Raw genomic sequence first — 25,252 nt, forward strand, 5'->3', positions numbered from 1 at the left:
TCCAAAGCCTTTTGTTAATATATAGAAGAATAAGTTTAAAGAGTAGTTTCTGGTCTGGATCTCGATGTGTGATCTGCACACACTGTCTGTGCCAGCTTCCTTGCTGAGACGGCACATTTGACAGTTGGCTGCCTACAACTAACTCTGCACTATGCCAACGCTGTAAGCTTCATGTTCTTCATTAATCATTATGTATGGATAATTAGAGGCTTGTGTCGAATACTTAAAGTTCATAGATCTCATTTCACTTGATTTCTGCCCAGTAGAAAGCATTAGTCAATTTTATTTGCAGCCTTCCTGGTGGCTGTCAATAGGTGCAGTGTTAGAGATATACAGAAGATGGGATGATGCTTCCAGAGATGAGACAGGTGTGCTGTATTTGGGAATATTGGAATGCCTATTGCACAAACACAAATAAGTGCTGGATCTAAGGTAGATTCATCAGGAATTCATCAGGAATTCTTAGCATCCTCAAAAACCTCTAGAGAGAGACGTGAGTATTTTAGTCAAGGATCATAGTTCTTCTCCGAGTCATAACTGTAACTCAAATAATGCATAGACACAAAAAGCATATTGATTCATGGTGTCTTACACTTTACAAATATATCATTATGTCTCAGATGTCCATTGAAATAATACAATACAATAAACGCAAAAAGAAAAATACGCTTCATTCCATTATAGTTGTATGTACATCCGTTTGCAAATAGGAACCACAAATAGATGATTTGGCATACAATTTTTTTGGTGCCAAATGTCAAAATGTTAACAAATGTACGTCAGAAAGCGAGTCTTAAAGGCGAGTGCCGTAGGCACATTCCAACAGACTATTTGTAGAGCTTTTACAAGTTCTCCTGATGGCTTTCTTTTTATGTATTTTTGACAGTCGGCATCTGGTAATTCGCCCCAAATACAAAGTAAAGCGGAGGCTGATGGAAAAATAAAAAATGTTGACTAAATTGTTTTTGAAGAAATATTCAAAAAGGTTATTTAATTCATCCATAGGTGGACATGAATGTCTGGATTGTGGCAATCCATCTAAAAGTTATTGAGAGGAAAAGTCAGAAGGTCAACAAATCAAATCATTTAGGAACCATGAATGTTTGTTCAAAGGCCTGTGCTAATCCATCACGTAGATAATGAGATCTTTCACTGTAGAAGTGGGTGCTTCAGGAAACGTCAGTGGGCTTCATCTTGTTGCATCCTATATATATATATATATATATATATATATATATATATATATATATATATATATATATATATATATTGGACACAATACAAACACAAGGTGGAGCATATGGATAAAGCAGTAAGTCAAAAACAGAAGTAAGTAAGAGCAGCAGACAGTCAGCCAGCAAGTTAGCAGTCAATTGTTGAGTGGCAACCTGTTTTTAATAAAGACCCCTCCTCATGGTTAACTGTCGTTTCCGTGGTAACCGTAGAGTTTGCTGATGGAGTGTGGCGAGAGGATTCATCTGAACGACAAACATTCACTTAATTTATTGTTGACAGAGAGAGAGAGAGCTGGACAGAAAAAATGAAAAATGGAGAGTTTATTGGAAAGAGGGAGATTTTCTCTGAACCACTGAATCGTGAGATTACTCTTAGTGGAGTGGGACGCACACACACATACACACACACACACACACACACACACACACTAGACACCATACACATACGCTATCCAAACAGTATACATGCCTTCACATACACAAACACACACAACAAGCTCAGACTACAGGGGATTACATGGAGGTAAGGGCAGAGGGACACACACTCACACACAGATACTGCCATACACACACACACAGCCATTTCTGTGCCATTTATCTCAGATGGGAGAAGTGTGTGTGTGATTACACTAGTTGTTAAATACTGCTGTAAAGATCTGCACCAGAATAATAAAGTACAAATCTACTGAGGAACTGAGCTAAAATGAAAGACCTGATAATCTGAGAAAAATCAAAAGGACTCTCCTCTTAAAGAAGAGAAGGCATTTTTGCATTAGCATTTTCAAGGGAAAATATGGTTAAATAGAAAAGAGTACATGAGAGTTATAATGATCTACTGAATGTGCACATAATGAAGTCATCGTCTCTCACTCTGTATACATACTTCTTCCACTCTAGCACTGCATATCTCATATTAAATCAGAATAAGCACACGCCCATTAAGTTGTATGAAGACTCAAATCTGGATTTTATGGCATGCTAAACTTCTTTGTAACTTTGCACCTGTTACTTATTTGATATCATAGGGTATCAATAACATTGCCAATGAGAAACCAGCTCCAGTACATTCAAGGAATCCAATTCATTTTGAAAGTAGTAATTTCCCTTTGCCTGTGTGACTGCATCTCTATTATGCATCCAGTATTGCTAGTGTGTCCACTCTAAAGTAACTTCATAGATATCGCTCAAACAAAGAGCGCTCTTCCATTATGCCTCACACATTATTCGCACAATATCAACTTATCAGCACTGCTGGACTGCAGCTACAGAGAGAGGGAGAGATCCGGGCTCCAGCAGATGAATCTCTTTTTTAAATCAGTCCACTCAACCACAACCCACAGTCAATAATATACCCTCATATTATTCAAGTAATATCGAAATCGAGACAGGAAAAGAATGAGAAAGAAAGGGCTAGATTTTCTCCAAGCTGTCTCTTGCTCTCTGGTACGGAAATCCTATTTGAGTTATTACTGACTGAGTGACACCTTAAGTTATTTTCAGAATGGAAAGACATGTATGTTGGAAATCAAAAGTCAAGAACAATTCTTTCCAGAAAAGTTAGATTGACCCATTATTCAAAAAACAATCAACAAGACTCACTGTCTTATTGGCAATGCCACTATTATAATATCCTGGGTCCCTTTGAAAGAATACCAAAAGCAAAACTCATGGCAGGAATGTCCCTTATATGCAAAATACAAGAAAGAAAAGCAAATTCTTTTTTTCTGTTCATGACTTCCATATCTCAAATGTCACGTGTGGTGTGTACATATAATACATAACCATTCATTGTAGTGTTTGGGTTTGAAGCTGAGGGATTGAAGAAGTGTAAAGCCAGCAACAGGACTGCTACCAAATGCCAAAGACTCGTTTAAATAACAATTAGCACCTCCCACTTGACTAAAATCCCCATACGAGTCAAATTCTTTTGACTGTGAAACAAAAGGTTTGTTTTTGCTAAACATATGGCCCATATTTGGTAATTAAAATACATGTATTCATGTTCCGATCAAATATCTCAGTATACGGTGCCTTCATTTGGACAGTTGATAGAGCTGCATGGATCCATCCTCATTATTTAGAATATGTCACAGTTCTCTGTGCCCACAGATGAAATGCGGATGTACATTTTTTGTAACAAGTTAGCAGTTTAAAAAACATTTCTCAAAGAGAATGGAGCATTGTTTGAGGAGGTGAGGAAAAGAGGAATTGTTTGACTTTGAGAAAAAGACACTGATGCCTCTGTACACATGTGAGTCATGGACTTATGCACACCTCATTGACAGGTTTGTGTAACATATGTGGTTTCAGTTATGATTATTCTCCCATATATGCACATATGCTATATCTAGCTCAGTCTGTGTCCACATGGTGAAATAAGACCATGGTTAAACTATCATTTCTACTCAAGCCCAAACCCTGCAGTGTTATATAAAAAACTACTGAGAACATAACATCCATGATTATTAGCCATTTGAGACGATGTAAACTAATCATAGTTATATCCACCCATATGCTCAGTGCACTGAGTATGTACACCCAGTTCAAATGGAAAGGCAGCATGATATACAGTATGAACAGCTTCCGGGGAATGGCTCCTTGGGGTAAATCTTCAAGCATCAACATGCGTCACATTTATGTTGTCTCCACTGTCGTGTGTCCTAGTTGGCGCTGAGGCCTGAGCAGACGGTGCTGCCCCTGGTGGATAAATCCAACACTGTGGAGACGAGGAGAGGAGTGAGCTTCCAGCATCCGGAGATCCTCGCTCACACGGAGCTGGTCACCTCAACACTCTCTGAACCCTACTACTGGAAACTGCCAGAGCAGTTCAGAGGCTCAATGGTTGGAAAGCTCACTGTGTTTATTATTGTTTCCTACAGCGATCTGTAATCCTCTGACCATCAAACTAGTAATATAAATATATGTTCTTTGCTCAAATCAAGTGTAGTTTGTCAAAGAGGTGAAAATTCACTGCACTGTAATAGTCGCTTTTAATCAATTCCTCAGATCACAGCATATGGTGGGCAGCTGAAATATGCAGTGTACTACGAGGCCAGAGATGAAACTGGTCCTTCATCCTATGAGCCTCAGGTCATCATTAACGGCGGTCCCACCCGCAACATACTGATGACCCGCAACATACCGGGACTCCAGATGGGCCAGCTCACTCGCCACGAGATCGACATGACAGAGGTAGAGTAAGGCTGCACATTGCAGTGGGATATTGACAAGTAATGGAAGAAATATTTGAGTTATCAGTTTAAGAAATATATTCTTCTATTAAATACCAACTACAAAATTAATGCAGCTAAACTGAATATTGATTGCACTTATTTTTGGCGAGCTCTGTCGGTCAATACAAACAGGGTCTATTACACTGGTAATAGACTGCAGTGATAACATTGATTTTTGTGTGTGTGTGTGTGTGTGTGTGTGTGTGTGTGTGTGTGTGTGTGTGTGTGTGTGTGTGTGTGTGTGTGTGTGTGTGTGTGTGTGTGTGTGTGTGTGTGTGTGTGTGTGTGTGTGTGTGTGTGTGTGTGTACAGCATGAGTGGAAGTACGCAGATGGCAGGTCCATGACTCGAGAGGACTTCATGGATATTTTGTTCTATGTGGACTACATCCTAATTAAGGCATCACACGGCAACTTGATGAGGCACAGCCGGTAAAACACAAACACACACACACACACACACACACACACATATTTGACATGATGTCATTACAGACAAACCAGTGCTATTAAAAACTCAAAAGAAAACATAATTATGATAAAAACATAATACAAAAGTGATCCTACTACATTGTTTTACACTTCTCTCTTTTCTAGTATTTCAGAGATCAGTCTCACAGTGGCCGAGGAAGGCAGACCCACCAAAGAGAGCGAGGAAGCACATCAGATAGAGAAGTGCGAGTGTCCAGTCGGATACTCTGGACTTTCTTGTGAGGTGTGTGCACAACCAAACAAATGCTTGCACAAGTGTGAAGAACTCATACCTGCAAAATGTTTAACTTTTCAAAAATGTGTTTTTAGGAACTGTGACATACTGCAGGTAACCGGTTGTTTTAGTAGTCAACAGGCATGCTGTGATCATAGCATTTTCAATTTAATATTGTAGACATTTTCGTACTGTAGAGGTGCAGATGTGGACATCTGAGACTACTGCTTTTGAAAGAGATGTTGCCTTAAAAAAGTATTGTAACCAAAATACGCAGGATATATTGCAATTGAGAAAATCAAGTGCTCTCTAGTGAACAAACACTGTTTATAAAAAACATTTCTTATTTGCATCAGTAGACATTTACACCAAAGCCAAAGTCTAAATCATACTCTTAATAAGTTGATAGAAACTAGCAGACGGACGAGGAATTGGATGAATATATCAATGTCAAAATGCATCACAGGTTTTGTGAATTCAATTCCAGTATTCGTATCATATGACACAATCAGCAAAAAGTCCACTTTATAAATAGTAAATCATATAAAATGTCAACGACATTTGAATAAGAAAACACAGAAAGTACTGAATAGTGAGAATATATAAAAAAAATGAAAAGAAAAAGCATTCAAGAAGACACAAGTTCAAAACTATCAAGGACCACTACCATTAATGAGTGGGCTTTCTCTCCTCCTCTCATAGCGCTCAGAGGACTGAATGAAGGCTTGCTGCTGCTGCCTTCAGCGTGTAAACATTGAGGTCACAGACTGGGCTTTCAATAGTATCTCAAAAGTTTCCAATTTACATGTAGTTCAGAGTTTTGAGCATCTTTTACAGCCTCTGTTTTTTTGTTGCTTTGCTTAGCTAGGATTAAGCCTCACTGAGCGCCGTGATTTTGTCAAAGCAATTGACTTTCAACTGCGTCCGGCTCCTTCTCTTAAGCCACAGAAAGCGTATAGCAGTGACTCAATCTTCAGTTTAATGAGGCAGCTTATGATACACAGAGGCAACAGTTCTGGGCAATTTCTCTGGATCGCGGCGCCTGAGAGTCATTTAGGTATTATTGTGTTAATCTCATAGGAACACATGAGTTGCCTGCAAACTTTTAACGATATTTTTTAACCTCTGTTTTCATTTTGTTTTCTACTAAAGAAAATAGCCATGGACATCATTTAGAAGCTACAGATACTGTTGAAAAACTGCCAAATAGCTAAACTTTAAATGTTCAGGTCGTAGAGATCTTTGCTGACAGATGGCCGTTCTATTTGTAGCTGCCGTCGTTGTTAATAAAGTATATTTAAACGGGCGTTTAGCGCTAGCAAAGGGAACAGATGGCTCTTTAAATGGACTCCATTAATTATTACTGAACAGGAGAGAGGGGGAGAAAAAGTTACAGTGTGTGTGTGTGTGTGTGTGTGTGTGTGTGTGTGCACAAAATATCATGCATACTGTGGGAAAAAACTGTATTGTTGATGTCTGTCTTTCAGCTTTAAAAGACTCTTTCAAACATACATGTGTTCCCTCATTCTATCTCTCCGTGTGCAGGAGTGTGCTGCAGGTTTCTACCGTCTTCGCGCCGGTTCCATGACATCTGCTTCAGCGTCCAGACTGCCGACCGCTGCCGGCATGGGCAGCTGTGTTCAGTGCCAATGCAGTGGGCACTCTTCCACCTGTGACCCTGAGACATCCATATGCCAGGTAAGTGTGTGTGTGTGTGTGTGTGTGTGCGTGCGTGTGCGTGCGTGTGTGTGTGAGTGTTCTGCCACTGGAGACCTTCATAAAGCCATATGCCAGGTAGAGACTGATGTGTAAGAGAGAGAGAGATAGAGAGAGAGTAAAATGTGTGTGTTGGGAGTAATGTCAGGTTCTGTAATTAGCCCCGGCAATAATTAACGACCCCTGGCTCGTGGACATTTTTTGTAATTTCCTCTCCTTTGGATCTGACCCAAAGCTACACCCTTACTTTTAGAAAGAGGGGAGAATATGATCTTCTAGAAGGAACTACAATTGAAACACATTGAGGCAAAGAAACACAAACTGTATTCAATCGTTAGTTTGACGCTGTCAGTGATCAGCACATTCCGGCTGTGACAATAATTCCCATAATAGTGTCCATGTTGACGTTCTTACTGTTCAGATCAGTTAGATCAGATCACATCCCAGGTGCTACATTTTACATTCAGAGTCTTAATATAGCATCAAACTATTATTTTCTATGTAAATATATAGTGGAATAATGGTGCATATGAGCCCCACCGACGATCTAATCGGTTACAGCTGATAACACCATCTGACCAACGGCATCGACGCGGAAACCTAGTGCCCGCCCTCCTGTTAGCTGTCATCGCTGTTGCCGTTGTTTGCACCTTTGAGTGTAATTTATGGTCGCGTGCCAGAAAATGACATAATCATGGTCAGCGTGCTGTGAATTTGTGTAACTTGGCTCCATCAGAGCTTTTCAGACGTGTCTGTCACAAATAGTTCACTGATAAAAACACTATTAACATGTCCAGGAATTATAAACAGATGGCCATCTGGTTTTTAGATGCTTTAGAAAGTCAACATTTAAATATATAATTTGTAGCCAAAACAAAGTTTTTACACAGTATTTAACTTTCTTTCTTTCTAATGCATTTCATACTTAACTTGGGCTTGTATGAAGACAATAAAGTAGTCCATGACTATGAGATATGAGTTTACCGTTTTGCCGGTTACACTCGTTGTCATCTTGCTGCTTTACGGTACATTGTGTCAGCCCTCTGGCGTTTCGGACACTAATGCCAATCTCGTAAAAGTTTTTTTTTTTATGATATTCTGCTGGATGTCTCAAAATGGTGGCTTGGGAGCAATATCTGTCAGTTGTGAGATGTTAGCCACTTTCAGCCTTTTCAGAATCTGGTCGCCATCTGAAGACTTTGACTTCGGGGAGCAGTTGGTCACATGCTGCCCACAGGTCATCGCTCAGATTTGATCCATAGAGAAAACTGTTCACGCTGTCAGAAAAATCCATTAACTGAGATTCATTCTGCACAGCTAATGAGAAGCCATTTCATAATTTGGTATATAATAAATAGGTACACACACGTGTAAACAAACCCAGAAGAATTCTGGCAGCTGCGGTTTTATGGAGGCTTCTTTGCATATAAAGTTTAGAATTTTTCTGGAAGACTTGAAATATGCCACAGAGTGCAAGTGGCTCACTTTCTATCATATAACAATTACAGCACTATTACAATTTCCCTTTTTGGAAATATACTGCCATGCATGAAATTCAGCTCAATTATTTGTCACAAGCTTGGAGTGCTGGATTTGGTGTTTGGTCATGACAAAGTGTGACTCTCTGATTACCGACTGAAGAGCTAAACAAGACAACGAAAAAGATCAGCAATTAAGTGTTTTTGCGCACTCTGATTTAATTTAATCTGGAACTGTCACCAGCCTAATGGAACATTTTATTCCATTAATAGTCATTTCAAAAATGGTTCAGTCATCACAAGACCACGACTGATGTAAACAGCTTGAATGTCATCCCGTTAAAAGTCTGGATTCAAACTGTAACTCCTTGTTCCATAAGATCATCTGTATGATAGACTCAAATTAGCCTCAGCGCAGTCACGGTAGACAAATGCTGTCTGTTTCTCCACACACCAGAGAATAGCTGTGCTCCAATATGGATGTGAACATGTTCTTGTTTCCCCTCCACTGTTCTCTCCTTTCCAATTATTTTCATTGTTTGTCTTTTTTTCAACTTTTCTGCTCCCTCCTCTCGTCTTTTATCCGCTTTCCTCCCTTTTATTTCTATTGTTTCTCCCTTCGTCTACTCCGCCTTCTTCTAATTTCCTTGTTTCTTTTATCTGCCCCATTCTCATCCCCTAAATTCTCTTCCCTCTCATCCTCAATTATGTATTTACTCATCCTTTGTGTCCTTTCATCACCCCACCACTCTGTCTTTCTCTGTCTCTCATTTGTATGTCTTTCTCTGTCCTTTCATCACCCCCCCCCCTCTCCCTCTTTCTTTCTCACCTCTCCGTAATGTTTCTAGTTTTGCCAATTTGTTTCTCCCCTGTTTTACTTCCCCCCTCGCTCTTTCCTTGTGTTTGATTTCTGATTCTCTCTGCCTCCCAGCCATTTTTTCCTCCCCCATTTCCATCTCGCTGTCCATAGCAGGCGTCATTAGCATTTTCTATCCAAGCGGGCTAGATTGAAAATACTAAACGAGTTTGTTTCTGTGGTGATTAGTGGTAACGAGGAACACAGGAAGTTAATAGAAACGACTTGCCTCGTTAGAAGGCGACTTCCTGTTGCACTGATTGAAGTTCCCATTTTCAACAAACAAGGCGAACACATAAGACTGAACCCTGGGGATATGAAGAGGAGAGAGCTGCGTGTTTGTGAACAGTATGTCATGTATTTGTGTGAGTGTACATTGTGTGTTTGTATGATTGAATGCACAGTCGAGTGTGTGGATGTGAGTTAGTTGACTATGTGTCTGCATCTGTGAGCATTTGTGTGTGTGTTTTTGTGTTTGCAGGCCGTACATATTATGGAAATATACTGTATATTTATACAAACACGACTGTATTTTGGCATGGTATCCGTCAAAACACAAATATTGCATTATTAGCATAGCTAAAAATAAGCTGAAAATGAACACAAACATCTCTGGATATGAAATACTTTGGATATATTCATGGTTATGTATGTCTTTGCACCCTTGTGGCCATCCTCATAACAGGTGAGTGAAATCCTGCAAAGTAAATGAGTATTTCGATGGCCTGCTCTTATAGAACGAAGGTTAATGAACTCTCTTTACGTGCGAGATCGCACCCGTCGGCTAACAGCTCGCTGGCCGCTGCTGTGCACGCTCCCACAGCACCTCATCATGCAGCAGTGGACTGGGCCTCAAAGCCATTTATTACTGCGTGTGGACGGCTACGTTTCCTATCAGAAACAGTGCAGGCTCGATATATGTGTGTGTGGGTTTGTGTGCGAAGGCCCTACAATGGCTCACAAACCGTGGGTGGTGAAAAGAAGAGAGTAATGACTTCCCCGCTGCTCCGGTAGAGATGCTCAGCTCTGCAGAAGCAGCTGCGATCACACTGGGTACTTCCCAGTGACTGTCCGGATGTGGGAATCTCAATCAACGTTTTAACTGGGAAATAAAAAATCACCTGATGGTTGTTTAGTCTCGGTAGAAACAAATAAATCTAAGAGAAGAGGCATCTCCTGACTTTGAAGAAATGACCTGCAATGACCTTTCTGTCCTGTTGTCAAACATTTCACTAATCCTCTCTAAGTTCACCACCTTACAGCCAAGTGCAAAAGTAGTTAAAAGTGCTACTAATATCCAGAATTGTGAAGTGAACTGACAGCGTGTAACGATATCAATATGCCTCTACTTTTCTTTCTCGTGCTGGTCATCTAGTCCGTGTGTAAATCAACCAGTTGTACCAGGATAATTATCTCACTCGCCAAAAAGAAAAGCCTCCTCAACACCACTTTGTCAGTGATCAAGAAGGGAATGATGGGTGTCGTCTTTTTAATTGCTCATTGTCCACTTCAGATAGGTAGACACATACAAGGGATTGTGCACAGCTTAAGAGTTACAGAAATGTTCTCCAATCTTTTGCTGCTTTTCTTGCTCAAACAAATCTGCTGTCTTGTTTTTATTGTGCAAGTGGCAATATTCAAATGTAACATGCAGATAAAAGGGGAGCTTAACTGCGGTTCATTTAATCTGAAAATTTGTTTTCTTTTTTTAAGATGAAAAGCTCTCTGAATAAGCAGAAAGAGGTTGTTGTTTTTTGTAATTGTGTTCCAGCTGCCTATAAAAAGCTTGCGCTATCAAATTCAGCTTTTAAAACCAACCACACACTAAGAACTCCTGCTGGCTGGAGGATGAGGAGACATTAAACACACACATCAGGGTTAGAGGAAGAATGTCTTCATAAATATAACATTCATTTATTGTGTGTGTGTGTGTGTGTGTGTGTGTGTGTGTGTGTGTGTGTGTGTGCGTGTAGAAGTGTCAAGACAACACAGAGGGTGATCGGTGTGAACGCTGCTCTCCGGGATTCTACGGTGTGGTCCGAGGTTCCCATGACGACTGTAAACCGTGCGCCTGTCCCCTCACCAATGCAGAGAACAAGTAAGCCTTTCTGTGTTCATTGATCTCATTGGGACTCCCCAAATTGAATCAATCCATGTATCATGTTGTCATAATTGCATGTCATTCTCTAAAATATGTTTTTGTACATTTCTGTTTGTAAAATGTAGACTGTAAAAGCATTAAGACATGCGTCATATGTTCAGTGGAAGTATTATCACTCTGTCCGTGTCTAGTTTCAGTCCAACTTGTGTAACGGAGGGACATGATGACTACCGATGTACAGCCTGTCCTGAGGGATATCAGGGCAAATACTGTGAGAGGTGAGATACACACAGACAATCAAAATCCTCTAATAATTTGAAACAAGATAAGCTTAGAAATAAATAAAAATGTAAGAAAGGACATGGCAATGGTTCACTTGCACAAGACAAAAAGATCTCACTCTATATCTGTTCAGACACAAATGGGAACTTTTATATTCAAGTAACAATTGTACTGAACTCTGTCCTTCTTCACATGATCCACCTGTCCAGGTGTGCTACTGGTTACCATGGTAACCCGCAGATGCCAGGTGGCCACTGCAAGGAGTGTAAGTGTTCCTTATGGGGGGCGCTGCCTGGACCATGTGACCCTGTCACAGGCCAATGCCTCTGCAGGGTCGGGGCATCGGGGAAATCGTGTGACCAGTGCATGGACAGGCATGTGTGTGGACCAGCTGGGATCATCTGTAAGACTAACACACAGCTTTTTATGTAATCCATTGTCGTGTTCCTTTTTGTTTCTCTCTCTTTCTTTGTTTGCCTCCTCTTCTTTTAGGGAATCTGCAGGTTGAAATATCTGGTGTTATCTGGTGTTAAACGACCAGTGTGTAGAAGTTAGTGGCATCGAGCTGCGAACTGAATTTCCAAACCTCCATGAAACAACTGGTGCAGGTTTGACTGGTCATGTGGTCTGAGTTATGAAACATGAATATAAGTGCCATTAAGAAAATAGAAAAGTTAGTAGAAGCTGAAATCATAAAGACCTCTTTAACTAGTCTTCAACAATAGAAGCAAAATGAGCTGAGAACTTACCTTTAGCAGATCTAAATGTCTTTAGTTTAAGATGAAGCCACAGACATCCACTTTCTATTTCCTTCTATTCTGTTCTCTCTAGTGGCCAACCACCCAGTGTTGTTGTGATTTTTACTTTATTTTGGCGATGAAGTGCAAATGAGTAGTGAAAGCTTTTTTTTCTCTGGTTGGTATGGGAGGTTGGATCGTGGAAGAAATCAGATTCAAGTCATTTAGAAAATAATTTCAATGTCATTTGGAGCTAATTTAAACTTAATATGACCATAATGGCAGAGCCAATTCGGTGCCATTAGCATGCATTGAGCTAAGAGAATATAGGAGAAAAGGTTGTAACACAGAGCCAAATGTGAAATTGCTGCTGTCAGGTCATAGAGGAAATTGCTTGCTCAGGTCTTTATGTGTACGGACACAAAGCGTGTGCTCATAAATTGGCAGTGCAAGTGCTGCAGTGCACCCCGACACCAAACCGGTCGCCTCTACATCCAGAATAGAATCACACGTCCTGATGGTTTACACTAAGTGGAGCGAACAGACTGCTGTTCACTTGTTGAAGAGTGATTGCACTCCACGCTTTGCCCTTTCCCCGGGCCGCAACCGAGCGCTTTGGGAGTCGGTCGTCTTGAATGAGTGAAATGCAGGTTATCTCCCACATCTACTGATGACATTATCATTTAGTTCAAAATTCAATGAGTTATTTCAAGGTGAAACATACGTATTGTGACCTAAGCAACTAGTCAAATACATTTGCTAATAAAAAGAAAAGAACATTACCATACGCCGTTTGTACATGATGCATCTAACCAGGATTTTGTATATTTAGTTTAATTACATTTTTTGAGCACATTAAGATGTAAAACCTACTTTAGGTTTAAATCCAACAAAGATGTGTTGCCATCTGACTTTGACTTGTGCTGTATTTTATATCTACGTTGTGTCTAAATATGATTTAACTAAACTACATTGTCAGCCCAGTTAAGTTTCCATACGACTTAAAGATGTATCTTCCCAATGTCAAGAATAACAAAACCAGGTGTGATCAACACGGATAATAAATAATCAAGTCAAACTATATTATACCCCAATAAAATCATATCTTATGATCCTATCGGTTGCTATTTAATAATCTGATGGAGGAATGCATACTGTTCTGCACGGTGGTGTAGTGGCTAACACTGTGGCTAACACTGTCACCTCACAGCAAAAGGGGCAGTCCTTCGGTGTGGAGTTTGCATGTTTTCCCCGTGGCAGGGTGGGTTCACTCTGGGTTCTCTGGAGGGAGGGAGGCTTAGGTTAATTGGACTCTGTAGGTATGAATGTGAGCGTGAGTGGTTGTCTGTCTCTATATGTGCCCTGCGATAGACCGGTGACCTGTCCAGGGTGAACGCTGCCTTCTCCCAATGTCAACTGGGATCGGCTCCAATGACCCTGAATAGGATAAGTGGTTTGGATGATGGATGGGAATGAGAATTTGTGGGGTTTCTAGCCTCTATGGTTGTGATAATAAATCATTATATTCTATACCTTTTAGATACTGTGAAGTAAAAATGTGATGATGTGCATTATTGGACAGAAGAATGTACATTACGGTGGCATGAACAGCACTTCTGCTTAATCTGTTACAGCTCTCAGCCCACGAGTTTAATGACTTTGTATTCTATTGAGTTCTGTGGCCATCACTCTGGCAGCTACTGTAGCTTTTAAACATTAAAAACTCCCAATTTATAACTCACATCCTTAAAGTAAAACATTAAGTCTGGCAGTAAGTTGACCGTCTTTGTGTTTTCCTCTCAACGTCTTATAAAGGAACAACTCAGCTTTCCCATTTGAAGAAATGTTGGTTAAATCGCCATCGTTTGCCGAATGAGGTCTCATAATGGTGATTGGGCCTATGGCCCACTGATGAAAGCCCTTGCATTTGGAGTATTTCAGACTGGGTGTATGTGGTGACATTCTCTCAAAAAAGTGGGATCCACAAACACAGCTGCAGTGACCGCTTCACCCCGTAGGTTCGGCCAAAATAAATTAAACAGAGATCCTCCAGATATTAACTTTCATTTTGACCAAGTAGATTGTTTAGCCATAGTTTGCCTTGAAAGTAACGCCATTTAGTTGGTCAATCATTCTATATTATGCCTAAAGCTAACTCCAACTTTCAGAATGAGTTTTCAGTATTTGTGGCATGTGGCACACTGAGAGTCCTAAAACCACGTCATCTACTGCCCTTTGACTAATGTGTCTCATCATCAAAATCTAACATGGGCAAACTGTGTGAACTCCTCAGAAGTAGAGTAAGAAAGAAGCTAATCTGGCCTGTTTCACTAAACATTGTAGAGGGAACCAACCAGCACCACAGAGAAGCGGCTATTTACTCCCACACACAATGTATTGTACATGTACCGTACCTGTGTGTGCGTGTGTGTGTGTGTGTGTGTGTGTGTGTGCATGCATGTGACTGCATTAGTGCATTGGTGTACTTGTGTGTTCTTTGTTTAGTCAGAAATTGATTGAGTGAAAAACTGTTTTTATTTTTATTTTATTCGTCTTTGATTTCCCTTGTCAGAAATAATCATTTCTGCAATAAATCATCCTCGGGCTACAGAGGAGCAGATAAATTCACACACGCATTATAAAGAGCAATGTGTATATGCTCCCATTCGAGTGAATCCCCTGGTGTGTCTGTGCTGTGTAGTTTGTGTGTTTTTAGCCTGCAGTGTGTGCTCATGCCCCGGCAGCCCTGTCTTTCTGAGTCACTTAAACACAAAGACACAAGCAGTCACTACGATCTCACGCTGAAGTATTTACAGACTCAGTACCAAAAATACACATATAGGACATCCTTTCTTTCTTTTTCCATCACACAAAACCAACCAAACCGTCCGTGCCTCTCTAACAGATTGAGTTGGCCTCATTGCATTCTAATTGTGTGTTTATATTTGTTTCTCTAGCCTGCGATGATGAGTGCTCGGGTCTGTTGATCAGTGATATGGACCGCCTCCATCGCATAATCACTGATGTCACCCTGACCACACCCCTCCCACCGCCGTATAAAGTGTTGTACCGCTTCGAGAACATGACCGAGGAACTCAAGGTAAAATATGTCTCCACCTGGCTGGAAACGACATTTTCAATCATGTTTTAACTTATGTCCAGAAGAGGGACTTTGATTGAGATGTGGCTTAACCCCACTCCCTTAAGTCACTGTTGTTTACTAACAGTAAACAGTTTACAGTGATGACAGTGTCAGGTTTACCCATCTAAACTTTGACAATTGTTTTTGAAACTGATTCCTCCATGTCAGAGAGTAGAAGACAAAAGCAGGCTTCTGATTTATAACCTGTGACCGACATTAACAGAGTTAATGCGATACTTGCACAAACTCACTCAACCTGCACTACTCAGAGGAACATTGTTATTAACATATTATAGTGTACTTCTTTACAAGTGTTTTCTTTTTTTTTTACACTTTATTTTGTCTTTTCACCACAGATAGAATACATATATATACAGAAATGAAAAGCAAGTAAAAAAGTGTTCAAGTGTTTTCAAAAAGATTTTTCTCCTCCTTCTTCACAAATCATAATTTGGTGCTATTGTCAACAACATGATGCAACACCCTGATGTTAAACTTTAACTTTAGCTAAAATTAGCACCCCGTTTCCAAGGAATTGTGATAAGACGTTTTGAGCTGTGGTTGCGTTACCATTTCAATTTGTTTTCACGATATGTTATATGTTAGATATGTTTTCTTCCTTTCTTGCCCCCTGCCCTCCCCTGCTCGTCCTCTTCTTTTTGGCTCTCCAGCACAGAGCCAGGTAGTTCAAAAGCCTCGCCGTGGGCCAAAATGTGTCAGACACTCTCTGTAATTCCTTCATCCCTCTGTTTCTCTCCTGCAGCACATGCTGTCACCTCAGAAAGCTCCGGAGAGATTACTGCAACTGGCCGACTCCAACCTTGGATCACTGGTCGTTGAGATGGACCAACTACACAGCAGGGTACAGACATAACACTTTTGTTTTTCTTTTGGCTCGACTTTAGTCACTGCCTGTCTTACTTTCGCTCTTTGTCCGTCTCGCGCCCTCTTTCGCTGTCTGTCTCTAAAATAACGAGATGCGTCAAATAAAGACTGTGGTGGGGAGTCAGATCATCGTTAAGGGCAGCAGTAATGTACATAGGACAGCAGAGACACACGTCTTGTCACTTCCACAACAAGCTGGGCATTGGAGTAGAGACGATACAAAAAACTGTCTCACCAGTCGCCAGCTGCATCGACAGAAAAGCAGTACAGAAACTAATTCCCCCCCTTTTCCTTTCTACCATGTTGGTGAAGTGTGAGTAGGACTGTCAGAAGGCTTTGTGACACTTTTGAATACTGAAACCTTAGTTAACCACCTGGGCAATGGACAAATAATTTGACATTGGAATACCTAGATGACCACGGAGTAGACTGTAGGCCCCCATTAACTCCTCTGTTCCCTATGCAATACCATTGAACTCCATTTTGCAGTTTGGTTGTTTTGATCAAACACAAATACATTTTGGAATATCAACATGTAAGTAGAAAACTGATATAATGAAAGTCTCAAAACTGTGTTTTCTTCTTAATATACTAAAGTTACATTTAGTTGTTTACGCCAGCAATTGTCAATAAGCAGAATGACATGAAACTAATGACAAGGGCTGAATGTGAACTGTGTGCTTGTTGGCCCTCTTGCATGTTCACTATACAAACAAAACAGGAACCCACTTGCAATGTAGTCGTGGTCTAGAACACCATAAGGCCCTTATTGTGACAATTTATATCATACTTCTATAGAGTATTTTAGAAAACTAGTTTTCAATTAAATTCGCACAAACAGTTGAACCTTTCAGGGTCCCTGTAGAGATATGAATAGAATATGAAAGGATTTGGATCTAGATCAGGATTGGGATCATAAAACGTGATAAGGTATTGAATTTCCAAATGTTAATGAGTCAGAAGCTATTAGGGATCCATTAGGCCACAGGGCCTGTGCCTGGTAGTAAATGCATGCTGGCTTAAAAGTAAATTTCAACTTTAATGTTTTTGCATCAAACAAATGTTTTACCACATTGCGCTTGTACAGAATACCAGAATATATACAAACTTTTAGTTTTTTACTTACCAATCTCTAGAGACACAGTTATGTCTCTAAAACAAGTTAACCTGAATACAAAAAAGAAGAATCCTAGAATACTTGGCTCTACAAGTGCCAAGTGGAGGAAGAATAACACATTGACATTTACACTGTCAAGCTACACCCTTTTAGGGACTGGGGCCTTGACATTTGTTGACAGCGCTGCTATCATCCACACCCCATCACACACAAACTCGCTCACGGACACACACACACACAAAAAGGATATGGCACAGCCTTGTCAAATAACAACAATAATTACCTGCTCTTTCTTTCCGTACGTGTGTGTGTGAGTATCTTAGGATGTGTTTTCATGTCTGTCTCTCATTCTCCTGTTGTGTGTGTGTCTGTGTGTGTGTGTGTGTGTGTGTGTGTGTGTGTGTGTATGTGTGTGTGTGGGAGAGGGGGGGAGTGCACATTTAGACAAGAAAAACAGAGGGTAAAAGAGACTGAACGGCTCTCTCCCGCTCAAACTGAATAGTATCGATTGTGTGTGTGTGTGTGTGTGTGTGTGTGTGTTGTATGTATTGCCATCATCCTCTGTCATTCTTTTATATATTCCTCTGACTTTTCCCTCCCCCTCAAAAGAAGTCAATATGTTAACTTATTCAACACTTGTTTATTATTATTTTATAACGTGTGTGTGTGTATGTGCGTGTATAGTCCACCAAGGTATCTGCTGACGGAGAGCAGGTGGAGGATGATGCTGACAGGATTCATAAACGAGCTGAGGACCTGGAGCAGTTCATCAGGGACACACTGCTGGGAGCTCAAGGTAGCAAAAACAAACACCACCTCTCCTTCATTAACTGACTCCATATCCTGCCAACTGGGATTTCTGGATTCATCTGTACTGTCTCACTAGTTTCATCTATCATTAGAGTACCTTGCATTATATAACATTGTATGAAATGCATGTGGTACATTTAAGGTATTATATTAGAAGGTAATGGGATATAGATAAGAATATGTAAAGATTGCAAAAGAAAGCTCATGAAGTGCCTAATTTAACGGGCAGAACATTAAACAAAGATGTAGCATCTTCAGAATGACTTCAAAGTTCAATTGGATGTAAAATAAATGCTATGATAAGGAAGTGTCATTGCTATCAGGACTATTGTCAGTTTTACCGGTCAAAATAAACAATAAAGCACTATTTTGTTATTCTATTAGGGCCACACTTTGAAGGAGAGGCTCCACACGGTCATTATGTTTTTGTGTTTTTGCCACATACCACAAATACATACCACAAACATGTCGATCCACAGCTTCAGGTTTTAATGCTGCAGTATGTTCCCACTGGTGGACAATAGGATCTCACCGGCAGCACTTTGTGGTACAGGTGGCTCACTTTGGTAGAGGTGGCTTCATACCTCTTGTCTATCTCTCTCTCTCTCTCTCTCTCTCTCTCTCTCTGCAAGTGTGAGTAACAGTTAGTTGTTCACTTCAACCTCAGTATGCTTTTGTCAATGCAGCTGCAGCATCTCCGCGCTCAGCCCCTGCATCACTGGCTGTGTGACCAGCGTGTGATGTGTTTTTTCTCCTGTGACATTAAAGCCACAGCCCTTACATACGCTCCACTGGAAGAGGTATCTCTGAAGTCTAAAGGGGGTCTCAGGGCTTTCTGCTGTGATTCCAGGCCATCAGTGTCTTTCCATGTGGGAACTAATATCCTGTCAGTCGACAGGAGTTGTTCAAACCTTCTGTTCAAGCCGTCCTTTCACCATCTTCAGCCAGGAGTGCCACCTTGTAGGTCACTCTCACCGTTTGTGTTGGGGTTGGTCGAGCTCTTCTTAAGTGGCTGCTGGGGCTCGACACGTGAAAGAGAAGGCACCTTCCTTTTGCACAACCCCAGCCAGTTCTATCTGCTTCTCTGCCTTCCTTAAATAGTCTAGTCTTAAGATAAAACATTTTTAATCAAATAAGTAATAATAGTGGTGTGTCGTGAATGGAATTTTCTCTGATAACGTTACATTGTAAACAACCAATGAGGCGTTCAGGCTCTGTTCAGTAAAAATGACAATTGGGCAAAAGTAAATTATAACATTAACACGATGTGTTCACACGTAAATTCGTAAACATGTAGTGATTGTGAGAAACTTGAATAGCTCCAGTTGTTTAAAGGAGATGTTTTAACAACAACATAAGTGGATATGAGATACGGATTATGAGCTGTTTACACTCACTCTAAGTAGAGCTAATGACACGATTTGTTTTAATCCATAAAAATACAATGTTTGATTTACTTTATCATTTGAATTGTGTGTTTTTATGAAGAAATAAAAACACTATAAATGACTATAACAACGTGATCAGGGAACTATTGTTATAGTTATATTTGCTCCCTTTTGTCTTTTGTGCTGATCCGATCTGTGACACCATCCGAACCGTGAGTTTTATGATCCGTTGCACAACTGCCTGTCGTGCAGTGTGTCCTCTATATTTACTACCTTTCAATATGTGATCCTTTCAGACTGTCAAGACTACAATTATTTTTGAATGTTGATGGAAATAGTTGTCAAAATCACTTAACCCTGAACTGCTCTAATCGTCCTACTTGGATTTTAGCAGGTTTGAATCTACTTTTAAGTAACTCTCCCTAATGTTAAAAAAATCTGCTCTATGTAGTTCAAATAATTAATTATTTTGTTAACCATTATGAATTTTGTATGGCTTCTGGGAACAAAACAAAGTTACAGCCAACACATTCTGACTGTGATGAAACTGTCTTCTCCTTGTTGTTGCTCCTAGCTCTCTGGCCTTCTGCCTAATCACTTGGGTGTGTATGTGTGTGTGTGTGTGTGTGTGTGTGTGTGTGTGTGTGTGCGTGCGCATGTGCGTGCGTGTGTGTGTGTTTCTGATGATGGATGATTGAGAGTAGCAATTAGAGACTTAATTATTGGCTATCACAAACACACACACAAACTCACCACATATACAAACACCAATGAAGATGTGCACACATTCATACAACTGTGCACATACACAGACACACACACAATGAGGCAAGAAAATACTGTACTTTCCTATCTGCGTGTGCCCGTGGTTACTAGATACCATAATATGATTCCATCCACGTTTTAAGTGGTTAATTGGCTTTTAAATCCTACTATGTAATTATATAGCTGTGACACAAACACACACAAACACACACAGACTCACAGACACTCATACAGTACACACACGTACACATACAAATGCAGCCTGTGCACACATGCAGTACAGCTGTTCATTAGCATGATGGCTTTAGTTTGGTCTTGGCTCTAATTACATCATGTTTACATTTCAAATGATAGGTAATTCTGCATTGCCACAACCACAGATGTACACACACACACATACACACACACGCACGCACGCACACACATCACGTTTACATTTCAAATGAGAGAGGAACACACCATCACTTCAGACACACACAAGCAAACATCTTGCTGCATACACACAGTTATGCACAACACACCTCTTTACCCTCCTCTGTTTTGTTCTTGAACACACACACACACACACACACACACACACACACATACACTCCTCATTACGTTCCAGCACTTTTATTCAAATGAGCAGTGTTTTAGTGCAGTTTCATCATTGATTGGTTTGAGATTTCACTGCTTTTTAATTTGATAAAAGCAGGGAAAACATGACGTCTGCCAAAATATCTGGCTTTGAATGGTGTGTGTGTGTGTGTGTGTGTGTCTGTGTTTAAATGAGTTAAGATCAAACGGTGGGATTTCTTTTTCTTTCTCACCGTTTGAGCCATGAAGCTCTGAAATGGCAGAGTTTCCATCTGCTGTCTGCTCTGATGGAAATATATGTATTTATATATATATATATATTTGTACAATATTACATACTGCATGTTTCTATGTGTACAGATGATTTTCTTTCAGTATACGATAGCAAATTGTGTTTCCACACACTGTATCAGTGAAACAGAAATACAATCTATTTTTACAAAAATATTCATATTTATGTTTTCATCTATTCTTTAAGGTTAGATCGTTGTTTTTTAATCAATTTAAATTATGTAGTACATTGTACTATATTGGAATTGTACCATGAAGGAGACAAGACAAGATTGCACTTGTAGATAAACGCATATAGTACGACTACTTTGAGCGGGTGGCATGGCTGTAGAGTCTTAGTCTTATATTATATTAACAATCAATAAAATAAATATATGATTTTAGTTAAACTCACAGAAAATATGATTGAATAACTTATCTACAGACTGTGTGGGCTAAAATGCACAAGAAGCCTAATTCTCCTTCACAATAATTCACTCCATATTTACAATTGGTTAGGCAAACTCATTAATATATGCAATAATTAAGACCAATGTATATGATGGAATAGCGGCATTAGAATTTGCTAGAGGTTGCCAAATGTGGGCTGTTAGGTAAGTGGACAATATTATTTGCTCACAGCCGTCTTTATGTGTGACTGTGTGTCCAGACCTCCAGTCGAAGGCTGCAGACTTGAACCAGACACTCTCGAGGAGAGATGGAACTCCAGAAAAAAGCCTGAAGGAGATGAAGGAGGAGATCCAGGCCATGCTAGCCGAGATGAGAAAACGACAACTGGGAGGGAAGAAGAGCATCGCAGAGGAAGAGATGGAGTATGGACACAGACACACACACACACACACACACACACACACACACACACATAGATCATAGATCATATATTTGATTATTTGAGCATTTTTGCTATTGAGCACTTTCTTTGCGGTCAATTATTTATTTGTCTTAGTGTTTCTTTTGTTCAAGTTTTGTCGATTGATTTGAGCATCATTGTTTGCATTAAGCCACACTTTTCTTTCACCTGTTTAGTTGTTTCTGTGTTATTATTTTTCACTCACCTGCATGCTCATCATTCACCTTGTGAGCCTTCGTTCCTGCTGCGACGCAATCCCTCTTTTTCGTTCTGCAGGGTGTTTCCCCGCTGACTTTTTATGTCACTGAACTTGCACAATGAGAAACATGGAGAAAGACAGAAGTGTAATATGCAAAAATGTGTCCTTAAGAAATTTCACCTGCATACAGAAATCTAAATTGTATTTTTAGCATGCAGAAATAAATATGTTTTTATTCTTTTGAGAACATACCAGGAATAAAAACGAACAAAAGAAGAAGAAAAAACAACGGCCAGTCATACAAAATATAAAGCAGTTTTAAAATGTTAAAACATGTCAATACATTTATAAAAAAGAATATATGCAGAAAACATATTGAACAAAACACACTAGTCCTAAAAATGTCAGTCTATTTCAGTCTCTCCAGTTGTAATGTGACATTTTTCTAAATCAGCTTCTTATTTTCAGATATTTGGATGTGTTGTTCTAGTGTTCCATGTAACCAATAGCTTCTGTTAATGTATTTCTATTATGAGCAACAAAGCTTGGATGCCGCAACACGCAGCAATGTTTGCAAAATGATTAACTGTGAAGGGCCTTTCAATCCTGTTCATCCTTTGATTTCTTTATTCACTTATATGTGTTGACGACAGGATCACACATCTTCCACTGAGCAGATATTGGATTGCTGCACATCCCGGAGCCACAACTTTCTGCTGATGTTTTAACAAAGTGTTTCTCACTGTTTTCGCTCTTAATTTCGCTCTCTCAAGGCACTCGATGGGATTGTTAATCTACTCTCTTCATCCCTCCTTTCTCCCCCTCTTTCTGCCTGTCTCTTTCAGCAGTAAATGTTGATGAGGTCGATGCGTTAATTAAATGCACTGTATCGCCATCGGGGTAGAAACGGAGAGAGAAATACAAAGAATGTGCAGTGAGAAGGAAAGTCACAGGGAGAGGAGAACTACTGACAGACGGACAGAGCGTTGTAGCGGGAGACAATATATGAGAATAAGAATAAGAGAGACAAATGGTAATCGCCGCTTGTCCGTCAGACTGCAGTTGATTGTTTGACTGAACCCTGAGATTTCTACCAGAGCAGCAGCATCAATACATGATAAAGGGCAAAATGAACAAAGCTAGCACAGTTACAGTATACAAGTTTAATGTTTCCATAGGTTAACTTTTCATTCATATACTATATTGTTCAATATTGAAATGTTGTACTAGTCAGTTAGCTCATAACACTCCTCCCATTTGTTTTATACTTATATCAATATATTCTGTTTTCCTTGCACTTGTCCCTATGGGGTTCATTAATGTTTAATCAAATCCAGTCATTACCTTGCATGTATCTCCTAAACTGTGTGAAATTGTCCTCTGAGTGGTGTCACCTGTGTTAATTAATGCTGAAGGTGAACAATAAGGCTCATTAAGGGACTCTGCCAAACATACGCTTATTTAATTGTTTTAAATACTTCCAAAGTGAGAAGGAATTTCTTATCAAAGCAAAGTATAAGGAGAAAAATTGGAATGTACAAAAGGCTGCATTAGAAATCATGATGGGCGGGTCAATTCAAGTTCAGACAACTTCAACTTCACGTGGAAGATTGTTTTCACTGCAATATTTAACAGCAGTGGACTCAAGGGGCTTGCTTATGCTAGCAAAGAACTAGATATGACATGCCATCCGACCACGTCTCAAGGTGGCGTGAAAGGCCTACTTATTGGTAGTTAAAAAACATATTTCTCATATGATGATGTTGACTGTCTTAGATTGGGATTTTCTCATAATTTCGCATGAACCCTATTTATTGCAATAAAACTCTAATCTCTAAAAGAACAAGCTCGCTCTTAGTAAATTCCTCTTTGAAGTGCCAACACAGGCTGTCGTTAGTTGAGGGCAAAATGGAATGAGGAACAGTGTTTACCTAGGGGGAGGAGGGGGGCGTGTCCTGTCAGCTGTAACTGCAGTATGAGAACATTGCAGAGCTGCGGCGATAAGGTAGCTAGTGGGGCTCACACACTGGGAAGCATAAGCATGCCAGATTGACATAACTCCACTATGTCTTTACATTGGAAATAGTCGTTCACTATATTTCAGGTGAACACAGCATGGCATAGCTGTGAATAAGTGATGAAATGCTCCTTTAACAAAGCGTGATGCCTGATCCTTCTTGTTACGGTGTGTGGCGTGGTGTGGACCCAAACGCACGCTCACGCAGCTGTTTGCAAAATCAAAGTGAGGACTTTATTCTCCTAATATGCCTTAGATCAGCTGGTGGTACTCACTGGAACGAGCCCCAGCTGAGCCAAAGGAGAGGGGTGTGGCCGTAGGCGGAAACCAGGGGTGGAAACTAGGCTGACAAAAACAAAACATTAGGCACATGGCCCACAATAACAAAACAGACAGGAGGGGAAAACGATGGGGGGGGGGGGGACACACACTAAGAGCAGACAGGCATCCTAACACTTCTTGTTGTGTCTGTACTCTCTGAATAGTTGAATTGACAGCACTGGGTATCTTGCTTTAAAATGAGCGGATATAATGCAAAGTTAATGTCTTAAGATGTCTTCATCACACACATCTTCTCGTTCACTTTGCTTTTATTGACATGCCATGCTGTGGTGAACATTAGCACGTGTTGCTTCAACCGTCCACAAACACATTAGTGTTGACGAGATTTGCAATGTTTTACACTGCCACGATGTAATCCAACTTAGCCTGAGGGATCAATAGAAGAAAATGTGTAATTTCATTCCAGCATTTCAACATTCGGTCATATGGAGTGGCACACTAGCAGAGGCTCTGCCACACATCACAATAGCGCTCCTCTCCATTGTTGCATTCACATACTCTTAACGTATTCGACTCATCAATTTTCGT

General features: G+C 40.2%; 1 protein-coding gene across 1 annotated transcript in view; it reads left to right on the forward strand.

The window, feature by feature from the left end:
• Nucleotides 1-25,252, forward strand: part of lama2 (laminin, alpha 2) — a 156,454-nt gene that overhangs the window by 95,390 nt on the left and 35,812 nt on the right. Inside the window, exons 29-40 of the mRNA XM_034528174.1 lie at nt 3,900-4,076; nt 4,242-4,427; nt 4,780-4,898; nt 5,064-5,181; nt 6,718-6,870; nt 11,196-11,320; nt 11,515-11,601; nt 11,815-12,008; nt 15,300-15,442; nt 16,248-16,346; nt 18,171-18,282; nt 21,966-22,128. Of these exons, the coding sequence (XP_034384065.1) occupies nt 3,900-4,076; nt 4,242-4,427; nt 4,780-4,898; nt 5,064-5,181; nt 6,718-6,870; nt 11,196-11,320; nt 11,515-11,601; nt 11,815-12,008; nt 15,300-15,442; nt 16,248-16,346; nt 18,171-18,282; nt 21,966-22,128 (1,676 nt within the window). The remainder of the gene's footprint in view (nt 1-3,899; nt 4,077-4,241; nt 4,428-4,779; nt 4,899-5,063; nt 5,182-6,717; nt 6,871-11,195; nt 11,321-11,514; nt 11,602-11,814; nt 12,009-15,299; nt 15,443-16,247; nt 16,347-18,170; nt 18,283-21,965; nt 22,129-25,252) is intronic.

The sequence above is a fragment of the Cyclopterus lumpus genome, chromosome 24 (genome assembly GCF_009769545.1).
Source record: "Cyclopterus lumpus isolate fCycLum1 chromosome 24, fCycLum1.pri, whole genome shotgun sequence".
Taxonomy (NCBI): Eukaryota; Metazoa; Chordata; class Actinopteri; order Perciformes; family Cyclopteridae; genus Cyclopterus; species Cyclopterus lumpus.